The 26,696-nt window shown below is 41.4% G+C and overlaps 1 protein-coding gene across 1 annotated transcript in view; it reads left to right on the top strand.

Annotated features, from left to right (window-relative positions):
- Positions 1–26,696, top strand: part of svila (supervillin a) — a 79,537-nt gene that overhangs the window by 30,512 nt on the left and 22,329 nt on the right. Inside the window, exons 17-30 of the mRNA XM_028569599.1 lie at positions 1,762–1,921; positions 7,750–7,882; positions 11,870–11,923; positions 14,050–14,130; positions 16,246–16,411; positions 17,945–18,028; positions 19,762–19,848; positions 20,515–20,689; positions 21,479–21,651; positions 22,557–22,712; positions 24,641–24,777; positions 25,507–25,654; positions 25,743–25,888; positions 26,306–26,481. Of these exons, the coding sequence (XP_028425400.1) occupies positions 1,762–1,921; positions 7,750–7,882; positions 11,870–11,923; positions 14,050–14,130; positions 16,246–16,411; positions 17,945–18,028; positions 19,762–19,848; positions 20,515–20,689; positions 21,479–21,651; positions 22,557–22,712; positions 24,641–24,777; positions 25,507–25,654; positions 25,743–25,888; positions 26,306–26,481 (1,876 nt within the window). The remainder of the gene's footprint in view (positions 1–1,761; positions 1,922–7,749; positions 7,883–11,869; positions 11,924–14,049; positions 14,131–16,245; positions 16,412–17,944; positions 18,029–19,761; positions 19,849–20,514; positions 20,690–21,478; positions 21,652–22,556; positions 22,713–24,640; positions 24,778–25,506; positions 25,655–25,742; positions 25,889–26,305; positions 26,482–26,696) is intronic.

Here is a 26,696-nt window from a genome sequence, read left to right as displayed (position 1 = left end):
AGTTTTCTGGGGTTTATTGCACACACCTCTTTATATAGGATGGAGGTGGAGAGGAGGGTTTGTGCTTTTGACTGCCTGGGGGTTCTGGATCTGATTGTCCTGTATCTTTTCCCAGAGGGCGGGGGTCTGCTTTGAGGATCTGTTTGAACTTTTTACTTTCTGCAATCAAACTTGTGCAGAGTGATTGGCTGTTGGATATTAGTGTTCTTAAACCGAAAACAAGAAAGTGATGCTGGAGAGCTGAAGGAGGTGGCGATACATATTTAATGAGCCATCTGTAAGAATAAAATGATACCACTGCCAATGTCAGACTGTGTGCTAATTTAAGCATGCTAACACTCAAAACTAAGATGGTGAACATGGTAAACATTTTAGCATGTTATGTTTGCATTCAGCATTTAAATATCAGGGTTTACATGTATTTTATTAAGGTGTGTGGTTGTGCATTTAACAGTACACAATTTAAGAAATGAAAGTGATGCATGATAGAGTGACGTGGCCCTTTTTTAAATATTTAAAAAGCAAATTGTAAGACTAACTAAACACTGGAGTCACTTTCAGTCCACAGTCAACAACCATTTCTCATTCAACCACATTTCCTGCGACTGTGACAATGTTGCATTCAGGTTGGGGTTTTCAGCTTCCTTCATGTCTGAGCGGCAGTAACTCCGAGCCAAACACTTTGACTGTCTCTGTAGTAAGGGTACAACCTGTCAGAGAGCAGAGAAATCAGTCCGATGACTGTTGTGGCAGCAGTGCCTCGACAAGCGAGCTTCAGTGTTTCTACAAAACAGCGTGGGTTATTTGATTACAGCTGTGAAACGGAGGTTAGAAGCTGTGAAAAAGTGTCTGCGCTGCTTCTCGCAGGCAGACGAGAGCCTCTTGGTAAGCATGAAAGATGTTGGCTCGCACGCTGTTTTGTGCTGCTGAGTTTGCACTGTTAGAGCCATGACTGTACTTCAATGCAAAATCCTGTAGTCATGGGACTTTTGGAATATTTCGTTATTTAGAGAGATGTATCCTAGGCGGTAAATATCAGGAGTTTGTTACATGGATCCATTTGCAAAATTTATTTTAAATCATGTTTAACATATTTTGTTCTTTATGTATGCCCTTCCTAATCAGAAAAATAATGCCATTTTAAATCTAGTCCATCGTAAAATAACCCAGTACCAAATAGTATCGGAACTTCTACAGTCAAACAATGCCTACATTCGATCTGTTTTATACCCAGATCTAGAAAAAAATGACTATTTGTATGGTTTTTGCATGCAGCCGATCACCTCAAGCATTCTTCGAGTTTGATGCGACGTGTGATTGGCCCACTACCGCAGCGGCTACAACCCATACAGTCTGTGGTTTGGTGAAGTCCAGTGCGGCGTATTTGACAGAGTTGTCCAGTTTCATATCTTCCTAACAATACAATTTCAAATACAATAATTGAACACTTTCAAAATGAATGTGCGTAAAAATCTGTGTGGTGGTGTTAATTTTTGCAGATAAATGCTCCCTTTCACATGATGGGTAACGAATGAAGTAGAAAATAAAATGATCAAATATTGGTATCACTTTATGGGTCCTGGTATCATAATCTTTTAAATGATACCGAGCCCCAATGGAAACTGTTAACATTTGTGTTGCTGTCAACTTATTGATTTGACTCACTCCTGTGTGTGTGTGTGTGTGTGTGTGTGTGTGTGTGTGTGTGTGTGTGTGTGTGTGTGTGTGTGTGTGTGTGTGTGTGTGTGTGTGTTCCCCCAGAGCTGCCGGAGTCCACTGTGGTGACATCCAGAGCAGCATCTGGTTCGCCCAGCAGCGTGTGTCAGCCTCCTGCGGCGGACACAGACGGCCTGGTTCAGCCGGAGGAGGAAGACGAGCTGCGCAACATGATGATGGCCAGACACATGTCCATCAAAGAGAGGTGAGCCTGGTGCTGTGGCCAGCTGCTGTTTTCTTCTTTTTCGTGCATCCAGAATGTTGCGGTTTTCTACGTATGGCCATGTGCAAGCACTGGTAAACATTCCATCTAATCTGAATGCAATTTACATCCGCTTGGCCGAAAATATACTGCTTTTGGATCAGTTGGTCAGTGGTCTATATCGACAACCATTCATTAAGGGGATTGCTTCTGTACCGCCTGGAAGATCCGCCAGATTTCCCTTATTTTTATGTTGGATGTCCGTCACCTTCCGCTTTCTTTGTGTCGGTATTCCATGGTTAACTGTTCCTCAGATCTCTGCAGGGTAAATCCAGACAGCTAGCTAGACTATCTGTCCAACTTTTGAACGTACACATGTTCCACCAAAACAAGTTCCTTCTGGAGCCTATTTTGCAGAGGCACCGGTATTGCGGTGCTTAGCGCCGCCCAAGACGATTGTGATTGGTTTAAAGAAATGCCAATAAACCAGAACACCTTTTTTTCTCCTATGCTGTGTGGACCTTCCTCAGCAGCACTGTGGAGGAAGGTCTCGCAATGTGAGACTAGTTGGTCTGTAAATAGCCACCCAAGCTAAGGCTGAAGGAAGAGAAGATTCCCTTTCATTCTCTGCTTGAGATGTGGGTTAAATGGAGACAGAAAATGAGATTGTGAGGACGAGACGGAGCGAGATAGTGGGTTGTTAGTTTTTTCATTTCCAGCCACTGCTGCTGTGCTCCCCAGGACAAAGAGTGGAATATCCACAACAGTATGCTGGATTTGGAAGGGATAGAATGGACTACTTTCATACTGGAACTCTTTAATGCTTCTAAACGTAATGCATGAATCTAATTAAATGAGATAAATGGATAGCTTACATTAAGAATGTTGCAGGCAATCCTGTGGGCCTGAAGAATTTTTTAGCATCACAAATCTGAATTTGTTTCATCGGGTCGAAGGATCAGTGATAGCCAGGTCTATGTTTTCAAATTTTCAGTTTGACCTCATTTCTTACACAGGACGGAGTCATGATACTGGTTTTTCCCTATATTAACAGCAACTCATTGAAGGATAAGGATGGTGATATTCTATATTTTTGTTATTCTCCACAAATCCCATGGAAGACCAAAACCAACAATTTGTTTGTCTGTCTCTCAATACTAGACTTACCTGCCTGTGGCTCTCAGGCCATTGTTTCTAGTGGTACTAGAGGTAACTAAACTTTTTTTTTTTTTCTTTCAGCACTGACAGCGATGCCATTCTAAGACTATAAAGTGTTGATTTGTAAAGATCAAGAGATCATTGGTTTTATTCCTAACAGCTGTCATTCACATTTTCAAATTTTTCTTTAAAAAGATAGGCTACAAGTATCAAGTGTGATGTGATAGTTCTTTTAGAATGTACCACAGACTAACGGCCAGGCTACATTGCACCCGTAACGTACGCGGAGCGGATGTTTCAACACTACACTTCCACTGTTCTCAATGAAACTGGCTACACTGGCCACAAGAGCAGCGCGTACTGGTGCGTATGCTCCGCGGAGATCCGCTCTACAAGCGTAAAAGCAGGACAGTCTTCTATTTATATTTTTTATGCGAGGTGTGTGCAGCCCTTTTACACAGAAATGGATCATAAAATCTATTTATTTTAATATACACTACCGATATACAGGAAAAGACTTAATGACTGTCAGTAAGCGTATTGGCAGTTTTGAGAGTTTCTGTTTCCCTTACCTGTGTCCTCTGATAACAGTTGACAGTAGATTGATGTTTTACAGCTCTGTGCCGCCTCCAAAAAACTCTAGAAACAACAATCCCAGAGGAAAAGCGGCACATACACTTTGTGAACGGTCCCAATTTGTCACGCGTTCAATGTAGCCAAATCAAGGCCATGTTAAAATCTTTTTATTTTGAATGGGGGAATCGCTGACCTTGCTTTTGATTTCGATAATTAAAACTCAAAGCTCCTTTCAACCAGTTTTCCATTTAGAATTGAAACGGTGACATCCTTTGTTCCTTCTGAAGATGTAAGACTCAGGTCATGAACATATACTAAAACAGATGGGACACTGTTAACCACATTACTCAAGTGTATTTTACTATTTCCGCTGCAAATTCATGCACGTGTGTTCATGGTAATGAAGGAACGTGTCACCCAGTGCCACAGTGTGGCTTACTGATGTGTTTTTACATTTTTGGACAGAGATAGAGCTCTATGTCACAGAGGAAGAAGATATATTAGGCTTTGCTACACATGCACACACACACACACACACACAATACAATAATGGATTTCTCCAGACAGAAAGGAAAAACTGAGTCTGTCTTCTGAGCTTTCTTTTTTTGGCATTTTGTTACTTAAGCACACAACCTGTGTTGTCAGTGCAGTGCATTTTAAATGTACTTGATCATGGTGTACATTTTAACGTTGACTGTTAACTGAAGCTCAGTATTGGATTCCCTGACAAATGAAGTGATTACATAAGTCTCGTTATGTCACGTTGTGTTAACAAGCTTCGTCTGCTGGTTTGACTGGTAAACACAGCAGGCAGGGGTCACCCTGAATTGATTGATGACCTAATGCAAGTACATGTAAACTGGTGTTAAAGTGTGTGTTGCCTGATCCAGTCTGCTCCAGTTTTCCACATCTCACGCAATCTTTCACCATGTCACGACTAGGATTGGGCATCGAGAACCGGTTACAACTTGGAAATTGTCTCAGAAATGAATTGGAATTGTGGAATTGTTTTTTAATTGTAATCGTTTGGGGAAAAAATTGGTTACCATCATCCGCTCCAATTTAACACGTGCTGGTTTTGGTTTCCGTAGCGACCACCGTACTTCCAGGGGCTTGTTGTGTTGCAGCCATGGAGCACAGTAAACAGCACTCTAAAGTGTGGCTCTAGTTTATGTTGAAAAAGCCCGGTAAACCTGTAAACAACCATTAAACCCCAAATAAAAATGTTCCTCTTATTTGTAATTACATGTAATGTAATTTGTAAAATAGGCATGTTTCCCATTTCAGCTCCCTCCTGTCAAGACACGCTGCCATCTTTGACAGCTAGTTACGGCAACACCACAAAAACGAAATTCTTTCTTCTAAGAAATGCGTGTTTGTTCCTCGGGAGTGTTTTAATCCAAACCAAAATCTTTTTTTCTAAATTTACCTTGACTTGACCGCCCTTTAAAAAGGACCGTCATCTGTAACTTACCCAGCTCACAGTCACTTAATGGCGGCTGGACACAACTATCAACTGCCGCTGATACGACGATACGCTCTGCTACCGGCGTCGCGGAGCTCTGTAGCGGCTAAACACAACTACCAACTGCCCATAAAAACTAAAATGAAAATAACATATATGTAACTGTGGTTTGTCCAAGTAGTGTTGCAATAGCTAGCTGTCAAAGATGGCAGCCATTCTACACATGCGCAACTCACATCGTGTTGGGACATATTGTGTATTGACACCCTCCTCAAAGAATCGGAAAAGAGAATCCTCAAGAACCGGAATCGAAAAGAAGAATAATCAAAATTGGTATCTAAAAGATGCCCAACCCTAGTCACGACAGCTTTGATTCTCTCCCATTTTCAGAGGATTTTACTGGAGGCAGGATCTGTGTTCCAGATCCAGCTGGCAACATCTATTCACTGTTACTTTCATCCTGTTTTTTGGGCGTTGTTGCGCAGCCCCCGGGGCAGAACAGGACGTTCCCTCACTGAGTCACAGAGGGGTGGTTGTTAGAGGGTCAGAGGGCACTGCCAACACACTGACCCCTCCATTATGGGTCCTGTCTGCTCCCTACTCAGAAATAAGGGCTCAATAACTGAACATCTGTTCACACTGTGCCTCAGTTTGTGATCTTTGAATCTTCCATGTGCTTCATCTGTAATCCCGCTTTTCCAGAAGTCATTTAATAGAGCTGTAACAATTCCAAATGTTGCTGTACAATTTATTGTCTCAGAAATAATTGCGATTAACAATATAATTGTCTCTTTCGGTCAACAAATTAAAAGTTTTGAATGATCCAGGATACATCTTTTGGGTATATCACTGTCATGTGACCCAGATAATATAATAACATAAATACACAGCCTATGAAGTAAACAACTCCTCTTTATTATCATAATACATTTTTTCTAACCGTATCCCCCCGTTGTCATTTTTGTTGCTATGAATGTGTTTAGGGTCAAGTGCCAACAACTAACAACTGAAATGATAATAAAAAAAATATAGTCTGACCAATAATGACTTATATATTTAGGCTACAATTTGGCATATCTAAACAAAATCAACAATTACCAGTCATACGTCTTAAGACCTTAGCTAATGTTGGCAATTAATTGCGGTTAAACAAAGAAACTGCCATTATGTAAAATAATTGACAGTTAGACATTTATGTGATAATTGTTATAGGCCTAACTACATCTCCCAATTTTAAGATTTAAGTTAGTATTTTCATAGACTCACTTCCCACACTGTTTGGCCTACGTTTACTTTAGCTCAAATAAATCCCAGCTCCTTTTCTATTGCTTTAGCTCTTTTGTTTAAACCGAATCCTGTCAAATACTCTCCCAGCTCCAGTTACACCGACCTCTCTTAGTGATCTTTATGTCTAATTGTACTTAAACTGTCGGCAGTCTGTTTATCCAGAACATAACAGTATTTCTAACTGTGGCAGCTAAGTGGCGTGCTGTCTGCCTCTGCTCAGTGTTTGCTGTCTTCATTACAACATGCAAAATAGCCTCAGGAAGGCACTTGTTTTGGTGGAACGTCTGTAACGTTCAAAAGTAGTTTTAGTCGTGCGAGAGAAAACTCCGATTGGACGGACAGATAGTCTAGCTAGCTGTCTGGATTTACCCTGCAGATATCTGAGGAGCAGTTAACCATAGTCCTCAGAAATCCACCAGAGGTTAGAACGCCAACACAAAGGAAGAGGGTACCGGGCCGGTACCTTCCTCTGGCCGAATGAAATGAAATCTGACGAAATTTCCAGGGGCACCGGAGCAATCCCGGAAGTGGAACGTCATGGATATAGACTAACGTTGCAGTAACTTTGTGCAAAGGGCTGTCTGTCTTCATGTCATGCACGTCGTGCATTGTGTGTGTGTCTGTCTGTCTGTCTGTCTGTATCTGCTATTTGGGTTACTTACCTTTACACAACTATTAACTAAAACAACAAGTATGTATGTATTGAGTTGATGTAAATTAATTTTTTTTTTTTTTTTTTTTGATTCATCTATTAATTGAAAAAATAATCAACAGATTAATCGATTATTAAAATAATCGTTATTTGCAGCCCTAGTCTATATAAAAGACTTCAGATACAGTATTAGGGGACCACTAAGGTCTATATAAAAGCATCCAAAAAGCAGCATGTCATAGGACCTTTTAATGTGTAGTAAGTAACTAAAGCTGTAACAGATGAATGTAGTGGAGTAAAAAGTACAATATTTCTCTCTGAAATGTAGCGGAGGAGAAGTAGAAAGTGGCATGAAAAGAAAAAACTTAAGGAAAGTAAAAGTAACTCATTTCGTACTCACATTTGTACTTAAGTACAGTACTGGAGTACATCTACTTGGCTACATTCCACCACTGAATTCTCAAATGGTTTAATTATGATTTAGCAAATTTACAGTAAGAATTTTGATGATTTTATTTTCAATTTTTTTATTTGTTTTAAGTCATGTGAATTAGGTTTTGATTCTGGTCCAACAATGCCACCTTAACGCCCAGTATCTCACACCGCCTTGCTTAAGCATATTTTATACGTGGGCTGCATTTTCTCCCCTAAAGTATGAACTTCTTTGTTCCTTCTGCTTTCTGTCCTTCCCAGAGTGGCCTTGTTGAAGAAGAGCGGCGAGGCCGACTGGAGGAACAGGATCAATAAGAAGCAGGATGTGGCGAAGGTTGCCGTGGGCGACCAGCACGCTCAGCAATGGGAGCTGGAGCAGAGCTTCAAGAAGAAGGTAACCCACTGACCTGCACACTCACTGCCGACTGAACACATCCACAGACGAGCCTGAGACGGTCGTATGTCTGTTACATCATGTTTTTCATGCAGTCATGACTGTATGCTCCAACCATGTCCTGTTTAAAAGATGGGACAGTGTCCTGTTTGAACTACTACTACTACCTACTCATCAGAAGCTTATAGTATGGTTCAAATTCCAATCATGGCACCTTCAAAACAAGTTCAACTCTGTGTGATTACATAACTGCAAACATTGTGAGATTTAAGTAAACAAAACTGTGTGCTGTGTGCGTGACACTGTTTACATTGCAGTCTCAACATTGTAACTGGGGCTTTAAATGAACTTTTCTGATCACCAGTCAACATGGCTAGAAGATTTTTAAAGTTACCAGCCAATCAGATTTTCCACTAGCCAATTTGTTTTTTCCATGGAAAATAAAACCGATTATGAGGGCTGCTGAATACATTTGAGGTTCCATGTTTCTTTTAAAAATATTTGTTTGGGTTGATGGCTGGCAGATATACAGTGCATAAAAAATATAAACAATAACTTTACTCTCGAAAAATATCTCCACGTTTAACTTTACTACTTGATTTCAGCTCCTCTGGTGTGTTTCGCGCAGTTCCGTTCATTTCCAAGCCAAACACAATCCAAACAGCCCAAATTTCTTGCCGGGAAACGGACCAATCTGTAAACACGGACTTGCCGGATCGTTTCTGCAGCCTGTCGATTTAAACGGACTCTTTGCTTCATTCACCTGCTTGTAACACCCTTCACTTGACCGACAGTATTAACAACAGATGAAGCCGCCTTGAAGAAGACGCTTGGTGTTTACTAGGGATGCACCGAATCCAGATTGTTGGGGTTCGGCCGAATACCGAATCCACTGGTTAAGATTCTGCCGAAACCAAATACCGAATCCTCCTCCCATCCTCAGTCCATTAACACAGTAAACACATTAATGAAGTAAACAAATGGTTAAGTTTTTACCCGTACCTGAAGTTTCTGCATTCTGGCTGCTGTCTGTAGATTCCTTCGTGCACAACTCGTATTCTTTCGGATGTTTCATACCAAATGTTGTAACAGCGGCCATGTTGTGTATTGTTTAGGGCCCTCGCCACCACCAGACAAATCGGCATTGCAAATCGAATGTGTAGCTGGACTTGAATGGCCTTCTTTTGACTGAAAGTACTGCCAAACAACACTGTTTCTGCTCACAAGTTCCATTTTCTCACAGCCTACTGCATTGAACGCTCCACCTACGTAAACACCTTCCCGTCATCAACGGCGCCGTCATTACGTCGACCAGCATAGTGCGTGTAGTGCAAGCGTATGGTTTCGCAGAAACCGAACCCTGTCAAAAAGCCCAATATTCAGCCCGAGCTGATTCCTGGATTCAGTGCATCCCTAGTTTTAACTGTTACACTTTACACCATCTTTACGGTCTCTTTTTGCCTCTCGCTTTTCTTTCACACAGACGCTACGCTCACTGCGACACCGCTCACCGGCGGTCCCCCATTTTCAAATGTTGAAAAAGTGACAAAAACTAGGTGGGCCAAAATGTATTATGAACCTAAATTGATATGCGGGCCAGATCAAAATCTGCAAGGGGCCAGGATTTAGCCCGCGGGCCTTGAGTTTGACACATCCTCTAGAGTCATAGCAATGTCAGAAGCATGACAGCCATTGAACAATTTAGCAGTAGAAACCTGCAATCGTAACATTTTCGCACTTTTTTTTTTTTCGATGTCTCTAAACAGAGAGGTTGTGTATTGTCCACGTCTGTGTCTTTTGGTGTCTCTTTCCTCTGTTCTGTCTCATACACAGCTGTTGCATGTTTTTGAGTTAATCTGCATTTATCTCAGTCATGGCAGTAGAAAAGATAGTTTGTATCTGGATCAGTCAAACATTATTTCATGGAGCATGCTTTTTTCATTCCATAGGTATGGAAGTGTATGGCTGACAATATTAAAAAGTAATAGTTCAATTAAATTGAAAGGTATTTTTGTATGGTGCGTGCATGATGCATGACGAAACAAAATATATCATAATTAAACTCGTAAAATCAATTACATTATGTTTGAAAATACATAATTATGGCCTAAAATTCTATTGAAAATATGTTTTTGTGTACTCTGTAGCATAGCAATGCCATGATGATAATGGAAGTGTGCACCCTAAGGACATAATTCCAATGCAAAAGTCCAGTTTGTGATTTCATTTTCAAGTTTAGCTTGTATGTTGTCTGTCAGTTTGAATTTCTCATTTAATTATTGTAATTACTAGGGCTGCCACCTCTTAGTCGATTAGTCGACTAATCGGTCATTTTGGTCTTAGTCGACTAAGATTTCTTTAGTCGATTAGTCATTTTTTTATGCTTATTCATGCTTAATTACTCATTTCCAAGAAACTTATGAGCACATTTATGGTAAACACAAGATTTAAAGTGGTGCTTTTGCAGGATTAATTATGGAGAAACTCAGTTTTACAGATGGTTAATTAACTACATTTATATTGTGCTTTTCTAGTCTTAACCACCTCTCAAAGCACACAGCTCTGTCAATTAAATCAACTAATCGATTAGTCGACAAAATTGTATAATTGTTAGTCGACTAAGAATTTCTTTAGTCGAGGACAGCCCTAGTAATTACATTGTCATTATCATGTCAATGTTATAGTGACGAGTAGACTAAAAATTATTTTCGCTGGGTATTTAAACATTATAATTAAAATCAGAATTGGATTACAAAATGTAACTTTTGTCCTACGTTATTTGTACAAATGGAATTTCACTTTGATTTTATTTTAAATATTTGCAGCCAAAGACTTCCATACAAATACATTTAATTTGTCTCTAGAATATCCATATATTTGCTACAGTTGTGATAAAGATGATCAAGATTAGAGTACATTAAGATGGATTTGAAAGCCTAATTCTGTCTAAATAACGCATACATTGAGATGCAAAGTCTATTTTTTACTCAGAGAAAAGTGAATTACTTTGTGTGCACTTTAAGAAAACTTGACTAACTGTCCAGTGTAATGCAGCCTCTTTATTTCACCTTTCTGGCTTCAACCCTTCTTTCCACTGAACTGCATGTTACATGTAACTTTTCATTCTTCTGTTTGCCTTTGTCTCTGTTTGCATGTCCTTTTACCTTTTAAAAAAAAAAATAAAAAAAAATAAACCTCATTTCCTCCTCTGCATGTCGAGTGTGTTTCTGTATTGGCATCCTCTTGTTTGTTTTTAAAAGGAGGGTTAGGGTGGGATGGTACACGTTCCTCTCTGTTTAGACATATTCAAACCGCTACCATATACAGCAGCGTCTGTTTTTGTTTCCAGCTGCGCATCAGGGTTTGTTCAGCTCTGCCGTTACAGTACATATAATATTTTGATCTTAGTTTTAGGGTCAGGAAGAGTTTTACTTTTAATGCTCTGATGCCGCTGTGAATGAAATAATACGCTGCTTTGAACTGCCTTTTCTGAAAAATATGAAGCATGATTTTTTAATCAAATGCGGACAAAAATATTTTTAAAATCAAGTTTTAGTGCTGACTAAGAAGTAGAAGTCAAGGGGAAGGACAGTTGATGTTCATGTTTTCATCCTCTCATTCATCAGGACACTGTTTCTTATCTTAAATCAAAGACGAGCAACACTAGAGATCAGGCAGATACAAAACTCTGAAGAGTCAAGCAAATGCCAACAGCAGAGCAAATAAAGACTTCCATTGTTCTAACCAAGGGCATGTTCTTTGATGGATTTTGATCTTGTTACACCAAACATACCGTGGTCTTGGTATTTCCCACAAACACTAAGTATATAGCTACTTAAAGGGCCTTCAAATGAAACTAAACCGTTCAGGAAGTGCAAATGGTGTATCAGAAATGTGAGATCCTGTGATTTGGCCATGACGTTATTTTCGGGACAACAGAGCCTTCAGCAAACATGTCCCTTGTCTCCCGCGGCTGCTTGTCTGTAGGACGATGAAGCACAGATGGTGATCGATGAATTTGCTGTGTCCGACCAGCTATGGGTAAGGCCAGGGTGCAAGGCCGGAATCTCACACACACACACACAGCGGTGGGATTTATCAAGTGCATTTCAATTGGATTAGTGATTTCAATTTTAGATCCTTAACTGCATTTCCTGTCTTGATAAATACATCCTGTGTGTGTGTGTGTGTGTCAGTGTGTGTCAGTGTGTGTGTCATGGTGAAGGTGATTCCACCACTGCTCGTTGGGTTTCAGAATGATGTCTGTGTCAAGGATTTTTTTTTTTCTTACAGTCTAACACTGTGGATGGGTTTTCTGTGTGCCTGTATGGTTAAGGTTTAAATTGCATTTGTCTCTAACTATAGTTATCTAATTATTTCTTTGAATGCAGGGGTTTAGTGACGTGAGGAGGAGTTTGCGTTCTTATAAGAAAAATAACAATGTTTTTTTAAGGCTGATTATAATATTCAAGCTAATGTTGCCCTGCATCCGCTGAATATGTAAAAAGGCAAATGCTTGCTTATCCACTATAACTTGTATGAAGTAAAAATGTTACTTTGGTGTTTTTTGATGTTGCCCTGCCCCCAGTTAGCCAAAATTAGTTAGATTAATTTAATTAATTAAAGATTAAGGTTTGGTAAAAGGAATTTTGTATTTCCCACCCAAATTACACACCTGGCACAGTAAAGAAGACTACAAAACAACATATGGACTATAATGAAACCATTATGAACGGCAATCAAGTTTAGATTAAATGTTACTGAACGGTGAAATAAAGTGTCATTTTTATTTATTTATATTCAATTTTATTTTTTTGAAGGGTTCATTGATTTAATGTTACACTGCCAAAAAGAAAAGAGTGGTCAAAATTGAAGCAACAGAGGCGGAGATGTCCTGATTTTAAATTCCTTCCTAGCATGGGTAAAGCTCCAAAAAGACTATTTAATTATACTTAATTCAATTTTATTTATTGGATCAAATCATAACAAGTTATCTTAACGCGGTTTACAGATAGAGTAGGTCTAGACCACACTCTATAATTTACAAAGACCCAACAATTCCAATCATTTCCACAAGAGCAAGCATTTAGTGTGACAGTGGTGAGGAAAAACTTCTCAGGCTCTTGGTAGGCAGTGTCTGAAGGTGTCGGTTGGGGGTGTGTATTAACATTGGCAATTTCACAATAAAGATAATGGAACAGTGACAAACCTGAGCCAGCTCTATAAGGGTTGGTAGAGGAATCTGACGACTATGAAGAGAAGCAGACAAGAGAAGGGGTGCCGTGTCTGCAGCTATATACCCTCTCACGCCGGTCTAGGCAAACGCTGCAACTCCTCACTCCCTAACTATAAGCTTTATCAAAGAGGAGAGTTTTAAGTTTACTTTTAAATGTGGTGATGGTGTCTGCCTCCCAAACCCAGACTGGGAGCTGGTTCCACAGGAGAGGAACCTGATAGCTGAAGGCTCTGGCTCCCAGTCTACTTTTAGAGACTCTAGGAACCAGAAGTAACGCAGTATTCTGGGAGCGCAGTGCTCTAGTGGGACAATAAGGTACTAAGAGCTCTTCGATATATGATGGTGCCTGACTATTAAGAGCTTTTTAGGTCAGGAGAAGGATGTTAAATTCAATCCTGGATTTTACAGGAAGGCAATGCAGAGAAGCTAATACAGGAGAAATATGATCTCTTTTCTTAGTTTTTGTCAGCACACGCAGCATTCTGGATCAGCTGGAGAGTCTTAAGGGACTTATTTGAGCAACCTGATAGTAAGGAATTATAATAGTCCAGACTTGAAGTAACAAATGCATGGACTAGTTTTCCTGCATCGTTTTGAAACAGGATGTGCCTAATTTTGGCAATGTTACGCAGGGGAAAGAAGGCTGTTCTTGATATTGGTTTTAAGTCCCAAAATGCATTGCCCACCTCTGTCTTAACACCTTGTTCGTTCCATAAGCTTTCTGTTATAAATTGTCTTCAAGCTCAATTTGAGATAACCCTGATGTCTGTCTGATAACCCCTCATTATGGGTCATGATGATGTCATAATGATGACCAGAGGTTTCACGGGCTGCCCAGCATTGACCAAGACTAATAAACTGATCCTCATGTGTAAAATCTTCAGAGTGGCCATTTAAATACCATTTCTTCTTTCCATGGCTGTCTCTATAGGAGCCGGTCTTTCCCTCTACTTTCTCTCCTTCTCCTGAGCCTCCTATCCACACTCCTTCCTCTGACGAGTCAGCCAGCCAGGTAGGAAGTTTTGTTTCACTCTTGTCGCGTGCATTGCTTGCTCTTTTGCTTGCTCTTTTGCTTGCTTCCCCTACACCCCGTCTACTTAACTAAGCTCTGGAATCCGTACACAAATCACAAACCCCATTGTTTTAACATGTATCTTTCCTAAACAGAGAGTAAGTCTTTCCAAAATGCTCTTCGGCCATACCTGTGTGGTTATTTTGCACAGTATTCTTTCACGTTACAAACCCTTTCACCCTCCAACAGAGCATGTGAGTGGAGCGAGCGGGGGGGATTTTGGATGGAGCACAGAGTGGATTTTTAAAATGTTGGAGTGTTGCCTTATCTCCTCCCTCTCCAATTTTGCTCCGGTACCACTCACACCATGAGTTCATAGCATTTCCGAGCCAGTCTCAGACTCTGTGTTACTGCAGCACAGTACATGCAGATGAACTGCTGGCCCTCCCTTTCCGTGCCGCCATCATCCAGCTGACTTTTTTTCTTGTATGGGTCTCCCAGACCCATGCAAGTGGATGAGAGACACCCCTGGAGACGGAAGGTGACCCCTGTCAATACAGTGCTATATATACACAGTGCTGTGGCAAATCCCCCAGCTCCCCACACACACACTTACATACAGTCAAATCAAAATTGGCACCATCATTATCATATCATTGGTCACTAAAGGACACTTCTGCTATTGTTCTTTGTCTTCACTTTTAACAAAAATGTCTTTCATGTTTACATTATGGTGGCACTAAAACATTTCTAAAGTCATGTGCAAAATACAGAAAATCAATCATTTCCCTGTGTCCCGTAAACTGCTTGCTTTTAATGTGAAGCAGGGCATTAATATGCTTCCTGTGTATGAATCTGACCCGTTTGGTGTCCCTCCTACTTTGTCTGTTTGTGAATTTGTCCTGCTCTTAAAGGTCTCTTGACATGGTGCTCTTTGGATGCTTTTATATAGACCTTAGTGGTCCCCTAATAGTGTATCTGAAGTCTCTTTTATATAGACCTTAGTGGTCCCTTAATACTGTATCTGAAGTCTCTTTTATATAGGCCTAAGTGGTCCCCTAATACTGTATCTGAAGTCTCTTTTATATAGACCTTAGTGGTCCCCTAATACTGTATCTGAAGTATCTTTTATATAGACCTTAGTGGTCCCCTAATACTGTATCTGAAGTCTCTTTTATATAGACCTTAGTGGTCCCTTAATACTGTATCTGAAGTCTCTTTTATATAGGCCTAAGTGGTCCCCTAATACTGTATCTGAAGTCTCTTTTATATAGACCTTAGTGGTCCCCTAATACTGTATCTGAAGTCTCTTTTATATAGACCTTAGTGGTCCCCTAATACTGTATCTGAAGTCTCTCTTATATAGACCTTAGTGGTCCCCTAATACTGTATGTGAAGTCTATAGACCTTAGTGGTCCCCTAATACTGTATCTGAAGTCTCTTTCCTGAATATCAGCCTTGATGCAGAATTACAGCCACTAGAGTCAGTCCCACAATGAGCTTTCCTTAGGATGTGCCATTTCTGTGTCTGTAATTATTGAGAAGGAGAGAGGGGGCAAGGTGGAGGGTGGTGGTCTGGCCTTGACCAACTGCCACTTTGCTCATTTTCAAGCCATGATGTCTATCTCTCATGGGTGGGCAAAGCAGAGAAAGGGGAGGTAACCTTGCTCCTTATGACCTCGATTCCAGATTGGCCCATCTGAGCTTTCATTTTCTAGGAGGTAGAGCAGGATACCCAGGGTTCGGTTTACACCTATCAACATTTCTAGCTACTGGGGGACCATAGGCAGGCTGGGGGAACGCATATTAATGTTAAAAAACCTCAAAGTGAAATTTTCATGCCATGGGACTTTTTAAAGGAAAATTCCACATTTAAACATTTGTCACAAACAGCAAATGGCAAAGTAAGAGTTCCATTTTTTTTGTTGTTGTACTTCTGTCCAAGATTAAGTGCGACAGTCATTCTAGAAAAAGCCTAGAACAAGCTAAACAAAGTATTGGCACCTGGAATGCATCGAACATCACAAGCTGATGATATATTACAGTGTAGTACCCTGAGGTGGCTTTCAGTCCATCAGGAGTAACTTCTCTCTCCTCCTCTCTCTCTTTTCCTAGAGAATAGCTGAGGCTGAGATGGAGTGCCAGGGGATGGAGGCTCGCATGTCCATCCAGGAGAGGAAAGAGCTGATCGTAGCCAAAGAGGAGGCCTGGAAGACGAAGGGCCATGGAGCCGCCAATGACTCCACCCAGTTCACTGTGGCTGCACGCATGGTGAAGAAAGGTCAGAGGGAAAGTGAACGCACACATTTTCTCTGCATTCCTTCTCCATCTCTCAGAAGCATATGCACGCATGCAGAATTACAATCAAGTCATTTCACCACAGAGAGTTCAGTCTCCGCGCTCTGCCCTAAATCCTCCTATAGCCCCCTTTTCAATAAGCAGCTATGGGGAAATGCCTCTCCTCTTCCCTCCATTTAGGCCCAGACACACCAGGCCAGAGTGGCAGCTCAGAGAACTCTGCTCAGGCAGAAAATAATTTTCTGGTTGGAATTGTTCCCTATTAGCTTCAGGTTCAGCCAGAGGTGGGGGGGTGGCCAGATTATGGCTGATGGAGAACAGCATAGCAAGGCTAAGCATCAGAAATGTTTGCCTCAGCCAGCCTCACATGCATCTTAAGCCACATTTCCACCGCAGGAACAACCATTAGTTATTTGTAATTTTCCTGGTAAGCGTCAAAATATGATGTGGTGTGACCGTCTGGCCATGACCTATTTTTAAAAACCGCTTTGAAATTACCCTAAATCTATTAAAAAAATGTTTTTTTCCCTATTTGGCAAGATTTCCAAAGTGCTTTGTAGTACAACATTGCAAACCATTTGTTTTTATACGTCCATCATAAAATATGAACATACTTTGTCCGATGTTTTCCATTTTATGAAATATGGACATTATGGATCAAAACTATGACATTATTTACAAAAACTAAAAAGAAATGCTAATGCGTATCTGAATTACCTGAGAACTTGTACTTGTAATTTGTTAAAGGTATAGTGGAGGATTTTCTTTTTCCGGGTGGATCATCAAGACTATACGTCCTCCTAGTTGTCAATCATTCTGGTGATATGTTTACGTAAGGCCGTCGTACGTGCACGTCCCGAGCTTTCAGGTGTATGTGTGGTGAGCTTGAGCTACGGTTTCAGCCATTCATTGAAGCATTTGGGAGAATATTTCACACGCTGGCGTGCGCTAAAAGCACGTGAAGTTTCTACTCCACAGGTAAAGTTTGGCATGCTATTTGGAGAAATCCATTTAAAATCACTGCTAGTAAAAGTTGATGTAAGCTATGATTAGCGATGCTAGCCCTGGCACAAGTCACACACCGCGCACACACGGTACACATCTCAATTTGTGAAAAAGTGCAAATCTTCTTTTGGAAAGTAGGCTTGTATGAGCCATGCCGACAGCAACTTGTAAACAGTGCACACATTTAATAGGCGTTCCCTCTCGGGAGCAGGCAGAGTGTTGCGCATGTGCATTTTTTCAAAAAGTACAGAGGGCGGTTCTTTTCTAAAATTCTGGAAAATCCTCCATTATACCTTTTAATAGTTAATTAAGAAACTAATTTATTTTCAGATTATTCAGTCGCACCACATGACTTTTTTTTTAATGCCTGTTGAAAATCCTTGAGTCATTGACCCATGTGTGTTATAATGTTTGTTTTTTCCACAAATACCATACCCGATGTACAGCGCAGTAACCATGCCATGCGTTTCATGTGTTCATACCTGCCATACCTTTTGTGTTCATACAACAGGGTTGGCCTCTGCCTCCACCCTCCAGGCTCCAGTGTCCTCCAAACCCAAGAACAGCTGCCCTGCAATCTCCAAACCACAGGAGGGTCAGTCAGATAGTATTTATTCCTCCATGTTTGCGTTTCACTACACTCTTGTATCCATTGGTTACCTGTTCTGTCTGTTATGTGGAGTTGTTGAGTTCATTTAGTGGGGTTAATGAAGACCGGAAGATCTGATTTAGACTTAATCCTTGCGTTGTCGTCCGGTCGACCATGACCTTGTGTCCTACTGGCTCAAAATGAAACACACTTTTTTTTTTTTTTTTGCTTTTTTTCGATGTTTTTGTTGCTTTTTGTCTAGGGATTGACAATACTATTTTTTCAAGGCCGATACAGATTATTAGTCGTTAATGAAACTGATTCTGGAACCGATATTTAGCAGAACAGAAATTCATTCACTTTATCAGTTATCAGGTAAATAAAACGCTGATACAGATAATCTGCAAACTGCCAAAAAATGGCCCAATAATCAGCCAGGTCTGATAATCGGTCCATCCCAAATTTTTTCAATGCTTTTTTTCCAACTACCAGCAGTATATACACACTAACACTGAGTTTTACACTTATTTTTGGAATTTGTGGTCAATTACAGACCTCATTTATATGAAATGATATATAAGTTAAAGAAGCAGAAATAATGAATTATTTTGATTAATAGTTAAGCTCAGAGGATGTTGATGGATAATTACTGACATGGTTAATGTCAAAGATTATCAGGATTTGAAAATTTCAGATGCTAAAAAATTTTATAAAACCAAAATCCAATGTAAGTGGGGCGCCTGGGCAGCTCACCTGGTAGAGCGTGCGCCTCATGTACAGAGGCTCGGTCCTCGCCGCTGCGGTCGTGGGTTCAGTTCCGGCCTGCAACCCTTTGCTGCATGTCATTCCCCCTCTCTCTCTCCTTTCAGTCTAAGCTGTCCTGTCAAATAAAGGCCTAAAAATGCCACAAAAAAAATTCATTACTTTTACTTGTGAAGAACGCTGTATGGAACCATCAGGGTTATTTTTGGAATGTTTGGTTGAAAGAAACCCGTATTTCTGATATTAAATCTTTGAAAACGGGTCAACTTTAACACGACATGACGACATAACTTTGTTACATCCTTAACTGTCACCAGGCACACAAATTCTGGATACAGTTAATTTACTGAATTGTTGGGTTGAACGTGGATGGATTCCTGTGTAATATGATTCCAGATTCTTAGCTTACAGTTTATGTACCGTTGTTTAAAATGATTCTGGGACACATCTCGTTGTAATCGATTATCTTTGCTTCTCTTTCAAAAGACATGGAGGAGATGTCTGATATCGAAGGTGTATTCCCTTTTGTTGTTTGGTGTTGCACCGAATGCAATGTTCATCATCATCACCCAAAACCACAAATATCATCAATGATGATGTTGCCGTGTGACTTCTATTAGGTCATCAAAGCCTAATAGAACTTAAACCACAGGATAATGTTACCATCTATATGCATGAGTGTGAAGTGCAGAGGGATTCATATTTAGTGGCTGTTTACTGTTGTTAAAATGCTTGTGATTGACAATAGATGTGTTCAGATAACATCACTGTGACTGTATGCAACTGTTCATACTCAGTCATTGTTCAAAATCAGCATCAATGGTGGCAAGTTTGACTCTGAACAACAGAACCTCAGACATCCTGCCTGTACAGAGATAACATAGTCTATGCTATATTTTAACAGAGTAAATGTATGACTCTTAACAGGTGTGTGTGTGTGTGTGTGTGTGTCTGTGTGTCTGTGCATGTACGCGCAGAGATCAAGGCCGTACCAGATTTGACCCTGGAGTCGGACATGAAGCTGGATAAACTGGAGTCATTCCTAGGCAAGATCAACAGTAAAGGTCAGTCTTGTTTGGCACGCTGTCTACAAGTTCATCATGCCTCTGCTTGGCTGTCACTGAGTTCCGAATCAGGCCTTGCGCATTGCACACACCATGCATAAACTGTACCCACATTATAACCATACAATAGGGCTGGGTTTCTGAATTCAATGCTTCTGGCACCGACCGAATTGCCTCTGAAGTATCGAGTATCGAAAAATGCCTCGTCATTCGATACCTAATTTCAATACCTAAGGAGTAAATCTCATCACATTCAGTGAGCCAATAAGCACGCAGCATGCTTTTACCAAGATCTAATAGTGTTTGTGATTGGCTGTCTACCATTACACGTTGCAATTAGCCATCAATTTTCGGAAAACGGCCCATATTTGAGCTTTACATTTCGATTTCTCGCATAAAAAAAGTTTCAGAAGTGAATTTTGTCATCCTACAACTGATTTTGATACTGTACTGTATGGATGGTAGCTACAGGACATGCTTTGAATTCATAAGATTTAACAATACAGTGTTAGGGACAGATCAGATGGCCAGAGACTTGAGACTTGACTTGGACTTGTGGCAAAAGACTTGAGACTCGACTTGGACTTGCTCCTCAAAGACTCGAGACTGAACTTGGACTTCCAAAAAATGACTTGTGACCATCTCTGTTGTGTGATCCCTCCTAAGTGTCTGGACTGCCAGAAGCAACCATCACAGTTACACAGAAGAAGGTAAAGGAAGTGATGAGCCTCGAAGATGAAACTTTTTCCAAATTCTACCGCCACGTGGAAGAGCTCCCCTCCGCCACCAAGGTGGAGATAGACGACGACTTTGACGCCATCTTCGGTCCCCAGGTGCCAAGGTAAACTCTCAGCGCCACAGGTCACATTTTCAATCGGAACCCTGACAGACGGAGGATGGCCAATTACTTCATGTCCTATGATCCTGTGATAAGGTCCAGGAATGATTGACCGGGATACATAACTTATGTCTGATTGCAGGGACCCAGGTTCCATTATTAGCCCAAGATTATTTGTTCTGGGAGGTGGATCAATCCTAAGCAGGATGGATAAGCACATAAGAAGCTGGGTCCAGACTAGTTAAATGATAGCTAGACAGATTATTTTAAGAGGATGGAAGAATGAAGGGCTGCCGTCTATCCAGGAGTGGGCTTGTTGTGAGATGGCTAGGGTTTGCCAGATTGAAAATGGGAAATCTATGGGGAAAGCTGTGCCTTACAAGAAGCTCATGCTCTTACAGGTCAAAGGTCAGTTGAGTGAACAGGCCGCTCCAACCGTACACAGACAGGTGCACCTGCACCATAGACCCTAAAACAATAATGAGCGTAGCATCAGTGACGTCACCCATTGGCTCTTGGACTGCTGCTTTGAAGCCAGGAGATTGCATTTTGGCCGTCACCATCTTAGTATTTTAGCGGTGTTTGAAACCGTTACCTATCATGGAAATAGTGCACTATACTGTATAGTGTGTTCGCCATTTTGTAGTACTACCTGAACTTCCTGGAGGGCTCCTTAGAAGCTTTGTGCTGGGGAGAGATGTGTATGATGGACTTATGGTGTTGTCATTTATACATATGTACTTTTTGTCCTCGCTGGTTAACCATGCCCCTCCACCTCTGATCTCTCCCCAGGCTGACCTCGGAGATGGTGCAACACAGGCGAGCGGTGCGCCCGACGCGTAACGTCCAATCATCTCGGAACCCTCTGAAGATGCTGGCTGCCAGGGAGGACATCAGACACGAGTACACAGAGCAGAGGCTCAACATTGGCCTGCTGGAGAGCAAGAGGATGAAGGCTGAGAAGAGTGAGTAAGGGTGGATGATGAGCTAGAAAAAGCATGAGACCAAAACACTAAGGGATACAACATGACAGGCTCCCTTGTCAAAAACTCTTAATATCTATATATACATCTATATATAATCGGGGCTGTTTCTGGTTAAACAAAAAGGATTTTACTCTTTAAAAAAAGGTTTATCTCTGTAGGGATCAATTCCATAATGTTGCCAGACTCTTAGAATAATAATCTGAGTCTGTCAGTGGCAAAAACAGCACCTTTAGTGGTCTGCCCCTGCAGCAATGCAATGACAAACATCTCTAACTTTTTTATGAAACCAGCTCAGTTATATCCCCAAGTGCAATAAATGTCTGGTTTTTCTCGTCTTTAAAATATTGGCTAAAATATGTGTTCACCTATTGACACCCATTGTTTGACACAGTCCACTGTAAAAAATAAAATAAAAAAAAATTAAAAAAGAGAGACCGCAAAATATACACATCTCAATCTCAGATACAAAATGTACCCTCACTGATATTATACGGTCTATAAATTGTTCAGGACTCGTGCTGACCTACATCTGGGATTGCAGTCGGTTTCCTCTCATTGTGCAGAGCAGTCCTTATAAGCTGGACTGGTCTGTAGCTTGTTTTGAGAGTGACGTTCGATAACTCATAAAGTCAATGTCATGCTACCCTCATAACTCCCTCCTTCATCTCCTCTGACCGCAATAAAACCACTTAAAATGTCTTTGGAGTGTTCTATATTTGTTGTGGTCCTGTAGAGACGATGCTTGTCGGGCTTGAAAGGTCATGTACACTGTAGCTGTTGTCTCCTCTGTCTGCATAAAGGAGCTAAATGTAACGATTAAATGTTGTATGTTATGTCTGTTTCTTTGTGTCTCATCCCTCTGTGCTCGGTTGTGTTCACTGCAGTGAATAAGAACTCTGGTTTCTCGGATGTGGCTCTGGCTGGTCTGGCCAGCAAGGAGAACTTCAGCAACATCAACCTGCGCAGCGTCAACATCTCGGAGCAGATGTCCAACAACAGCGCCGTGCCTTACAAGAAGCTCATGCTCTTACAGGTCAAAGGTCAGTTGAGTGAACAGGCCGCTTCGACTGTACACAGACGGGTGCGCCTGCACCGTAGACGGTAAAACAATAACGGACGTAGCATCGGTGGCGTCGCCCATTGGCTTGTAGACTGCCGCTTGTATTTTGGACTTCGCTATCTTGGTATTTTGGAGCCAGAAGTGGCCATACTGTATTTGGACAGAAGGGCAAAGCTGGGGAGGGTGACGCAGCTAAGTCAGTGTCCTGACTGGTTTCATGTTCTGCTTTATCAGCTGTTTTAAAATCAATGGGACCATGATTCACAAAAATGAACGTGTCATACGAAGTTTGGCCTTGTTACCAACAGAAATGGTGATTAGCTAACGCTGAGTTCCAAATCTCATTATTTTTTTTTACTTTTAGTACGTACTGCAGCTTCCCTTACAATGTACATTCTGTTGCATGCAGTATGCATACAATTCATCACATTGTGCATTGAATGCTGAACCTTTTGCTTATATATGCTGCGCAAAGGATTGTGGGTCAGAAAAGCATGCTGGCTTGCATACTGCAAAATCTGACCAGAGGCTGTGGGACATCCTGGTATTTTTGACATAATGCATTTCACATACTATTTATCGGGACATCCTAAATCTTTTTCTGGCATACTAAACAGGATGGTATTATGGGTATTGGAACGCAGGGTAAGAGTCTGCAGCCATGCTAGCAACTCTGTGAGGCTGTACGTACGCACAGCAGGGCTTTGAGCTAAATGCTAACATGCTGACGTTAAGAAAGTATAATGTTTACCATCTTCACTATCTTAGGTAATCTTGTTGTTTCCTTAGTTTTGAAGGTATTTGGTCACACACCAAAGTATTGGAAAAATTAAAAAAATTACCAGATGATGGCGCTGGATGAGAAGTGACATCTATCGCATTGCTGTTACTAGAGCCACACCAGTAGCCTGGCTTGGCTAATAAAGATGAAAGCGTTGTTCAGCATTCAGAGTTCAAAATTCACTACACTTCTAAATTAAGTTAAATTAAGTGGTGTTTTTTGTTGCTTGACTCTGTCAAATTGCACCTAGTCTCTCATTGCCAGACCTTCCTCCACAGCGCTGTTTTTTTAAATGAGCGTGTTTGTTTTGTGGAGACATATCTGTGAAGTATTAGAGCCAGTGAGGCTGCATCTTTACCAGCAGTTGCAGTTCAGTTGTTCGACAGTATGAAAAAACAAATAGCTACTCTCTTACACAAAATCTTTGGAGGATGCTGCTTCAGGAGCGTGCTTTCCAGAGGATATCTAAACTGGGACATGAGAGTTGGGTCTATTTCGGTGTCTTTGCACCTCCTCCACGCGTCTGTTGGTGACAGCTGTGACTCTAAATCATTCTCCCCAGGTCACCTCACGCTATCCTGGGCTGATCCTCTCCTCAAAACCCCACTGTCTGTAATCCAGAGCAAATCCACCACTCCAGGGGTACCGCTTTGTTAGGTTAGCTGTCCCAGCCTGACATTGTTGAGAGTGGTGCGTTAGAATAGCTTCTGCATGGATCACCTGAAGAGCCACTGAGGCCCCTAAAACCCTGGAGTTTGACACATTAATGATTTGAATGTAGATTGCAAACAGTCCGTGCTACAGTACAGCTTAAACTTTACAGACAGAAGTCCATAAGACACCATAAAAACAGCTAGCGCAACAACTTAACCTTCTTGAAGAGGCCATGCAGAGCGACAGGAAGCAACAAGACATTAGTACAGTTACACATCAACAGTATCCACATTCAGTACAGGAACAAGGCTGATACATGAACAGGGTCAAATGGTGAGGATTGGCACACTGGCTTACCTCAACACCCCCAATATGATAATCCAGGTATGCTGACAGTGATAATCAGAGCTGTCTCTGATAAGCCACCTATCTGGTGTGTTGTGTTGTGTTTTTTCCTGCCTGTGTAACACCAGGCCGACGGCACGTGCAGACCAGGCTGGTGGAGCCCCGAGCATCCTCCCTCAACAGCGGCGATTGTTTCCTGCTCATCACGCCACACAACTGCTTCGTCTGGACGGGAGAGTTTGCCAACGTCATTGAGAAGAACAAGGTACAAATAACCCAAAAGAACAGAGCTAGCTTGGATAGACTTGAGTTTCAGTCCCCATAGGTTGCAAGGGGGCCGTTGTGTGGGGCAGACTACACGTGCAGGATGTAAACACGGCTCTGGAAGGAAGCAACGGTGGCACAGGAAGTGTGTGTGTGTTTGTTTGTGTGTGTGTGTGTGTGTGTGTGTGTGTGTGTGTGTGTGTGTGTGTGTGGGTCTGTGTGTGTGTGTGTGTGTGTGTGTGTGTGTGTGTGTGTGTGTGTGTGTGTGTGTGTGTGTGTGTGTGTGTGTGTGTGTGTGTGTGTGTGTGTGTGTGTGTGTGTGTGTGTGTGTGTGTGTGTGTCTGTGTGTGTGTGTGTGTCTGTCTGTCTGTGTGTGTCTGTCTGTGTGTGTCTGTGGGTTGTTGCAGGAAACGGACACAAAGCAAGGCTAATCAAAGCCTGGAGTGTGTGATGACCTGTGATTGGCTGAACAGAGCGCTGACCTCAATTGGAAACAAAAAAGGGAAGCCCTGAGCCATGGCCCTCATTATTTGTGAGGGGTTGTTTGAGTTTAGGTCAATAAAGTTAGCAGACTCTTCTTCCTGGATAATGAACTTAAACTTTCTTCACTCAAAAATATGCATGGATGTGTTTTGAAAGTATGAACATTATGTAAACCAAGTGTGCGTTTTGTTTTTGGATTAACAGAACTCATCAGTATATTGTAATTAAAAAAAACCCAACTTTTCAGGCTTCAGAGTTGGCCAACTTCATCCAGAGGAAGAGGGATTTAGGTTGCCGAGCTAACTATGTCCAGGTCATCGAGGAGGCCGTCGGCACACATAGCCATGCTGCCAAGGATTTCTGGAAGATTCTGGGAGGGCAGTTGAGCTATCAGTGTAAGGATTAGTATCTGGCATAAACCCAACCTAAACAGTCCCTGAAGCAATGAAATGTAAGCTGATGGCCTCGTGTTTTTTTCTGCAGCTGCAGGAACCCCAGATGAAGACGAGCTGTACGAGGGGGCCATTGTGGAGACAAACTGTATTTACCGCCTGATGGATGACAAACTGGTCCCAGATGATGATTTTTGGGCCAAGGTGCCCCGGTGTTCTCTGCTCAACCCCAAGGAGGTCAGAAAACCTGACTGAAGTCTGTCTTTCTTTCTTTTTTTCTTTTTTATTTTGAACAAAAAGTAACAATAAAATAAAATTTATACAAGTGTGTGTTAAATCTGTCTGAAAAAGAGTGGGCTGAAGCTTATTTTACCACATCCTCTTTCAACTTTAAATAGTTCTTATATAGGTTATAATTTTTTATGTATCATATATTTTATATTCATGTATTTTCATTTTATATAAGTCTAACATATTTAAATATGTTAAGCTGTATATCTGCCAGAGGTTTAATGCCACTATGTGTAGAATCTAAATCTGTTGTACTTTGGCACCACCCAATGGTAATATAAAGAACTGCACTGTGGGAGACCGTAAAGCCTGCTGGTGGTGTCAGATTGGTAAAATGAAAAACTGTCTTGTATTCCTGTGCAGGTGTTGGTGTTTGACTTTGGCAGCGAGATGTACATATGGCATGGGAAGGAAGTGACGCTGACCCAGAGGAAAGTGGCCTTCCAGCTGGCCAAGCACCTGTGGAACGGCACCTTTGACTACACAAACTGCGACATCAACCCGCTCGACCCGGGAGAGTGCAACCCGCTCATACCAAAGTATGGAAACATATGAACATATACTGCATCAATATATAACCGTGTGTGTGTGCAATGTTCTCTGTAGGGATCCACCATTTTTTTTTTTTTATCAGCCTTAGCCGATGACCGATACGGGCTGCCGATTTTCTTGAGCCAATATTTGGAGCCAATACGGCTTTTGCTCCCTCAATTTACATCATAGAAATGAAAACCCTGCCACACTGGATTTGTTT

This window comes from Perca flavescens, chromosome 22 (genome assembly GCF_004354835.1).
Source record: "Perca flavescens isolate YP-PL-M2 chromosome 22, PFLA_1.0, whole genome shotgun sequence".
NCBI classification, from domain to species: domain Eukaryota; kingdom Metazoa; phylum Chordata; class Actinopteri; order Perciformes; family Percidae; genus Perca; species Perca flavescens.
Note: the sequence above shows the minus strand (reverse complement) of the source record. Positions and strands in the feature narration are given on the sequence as shown.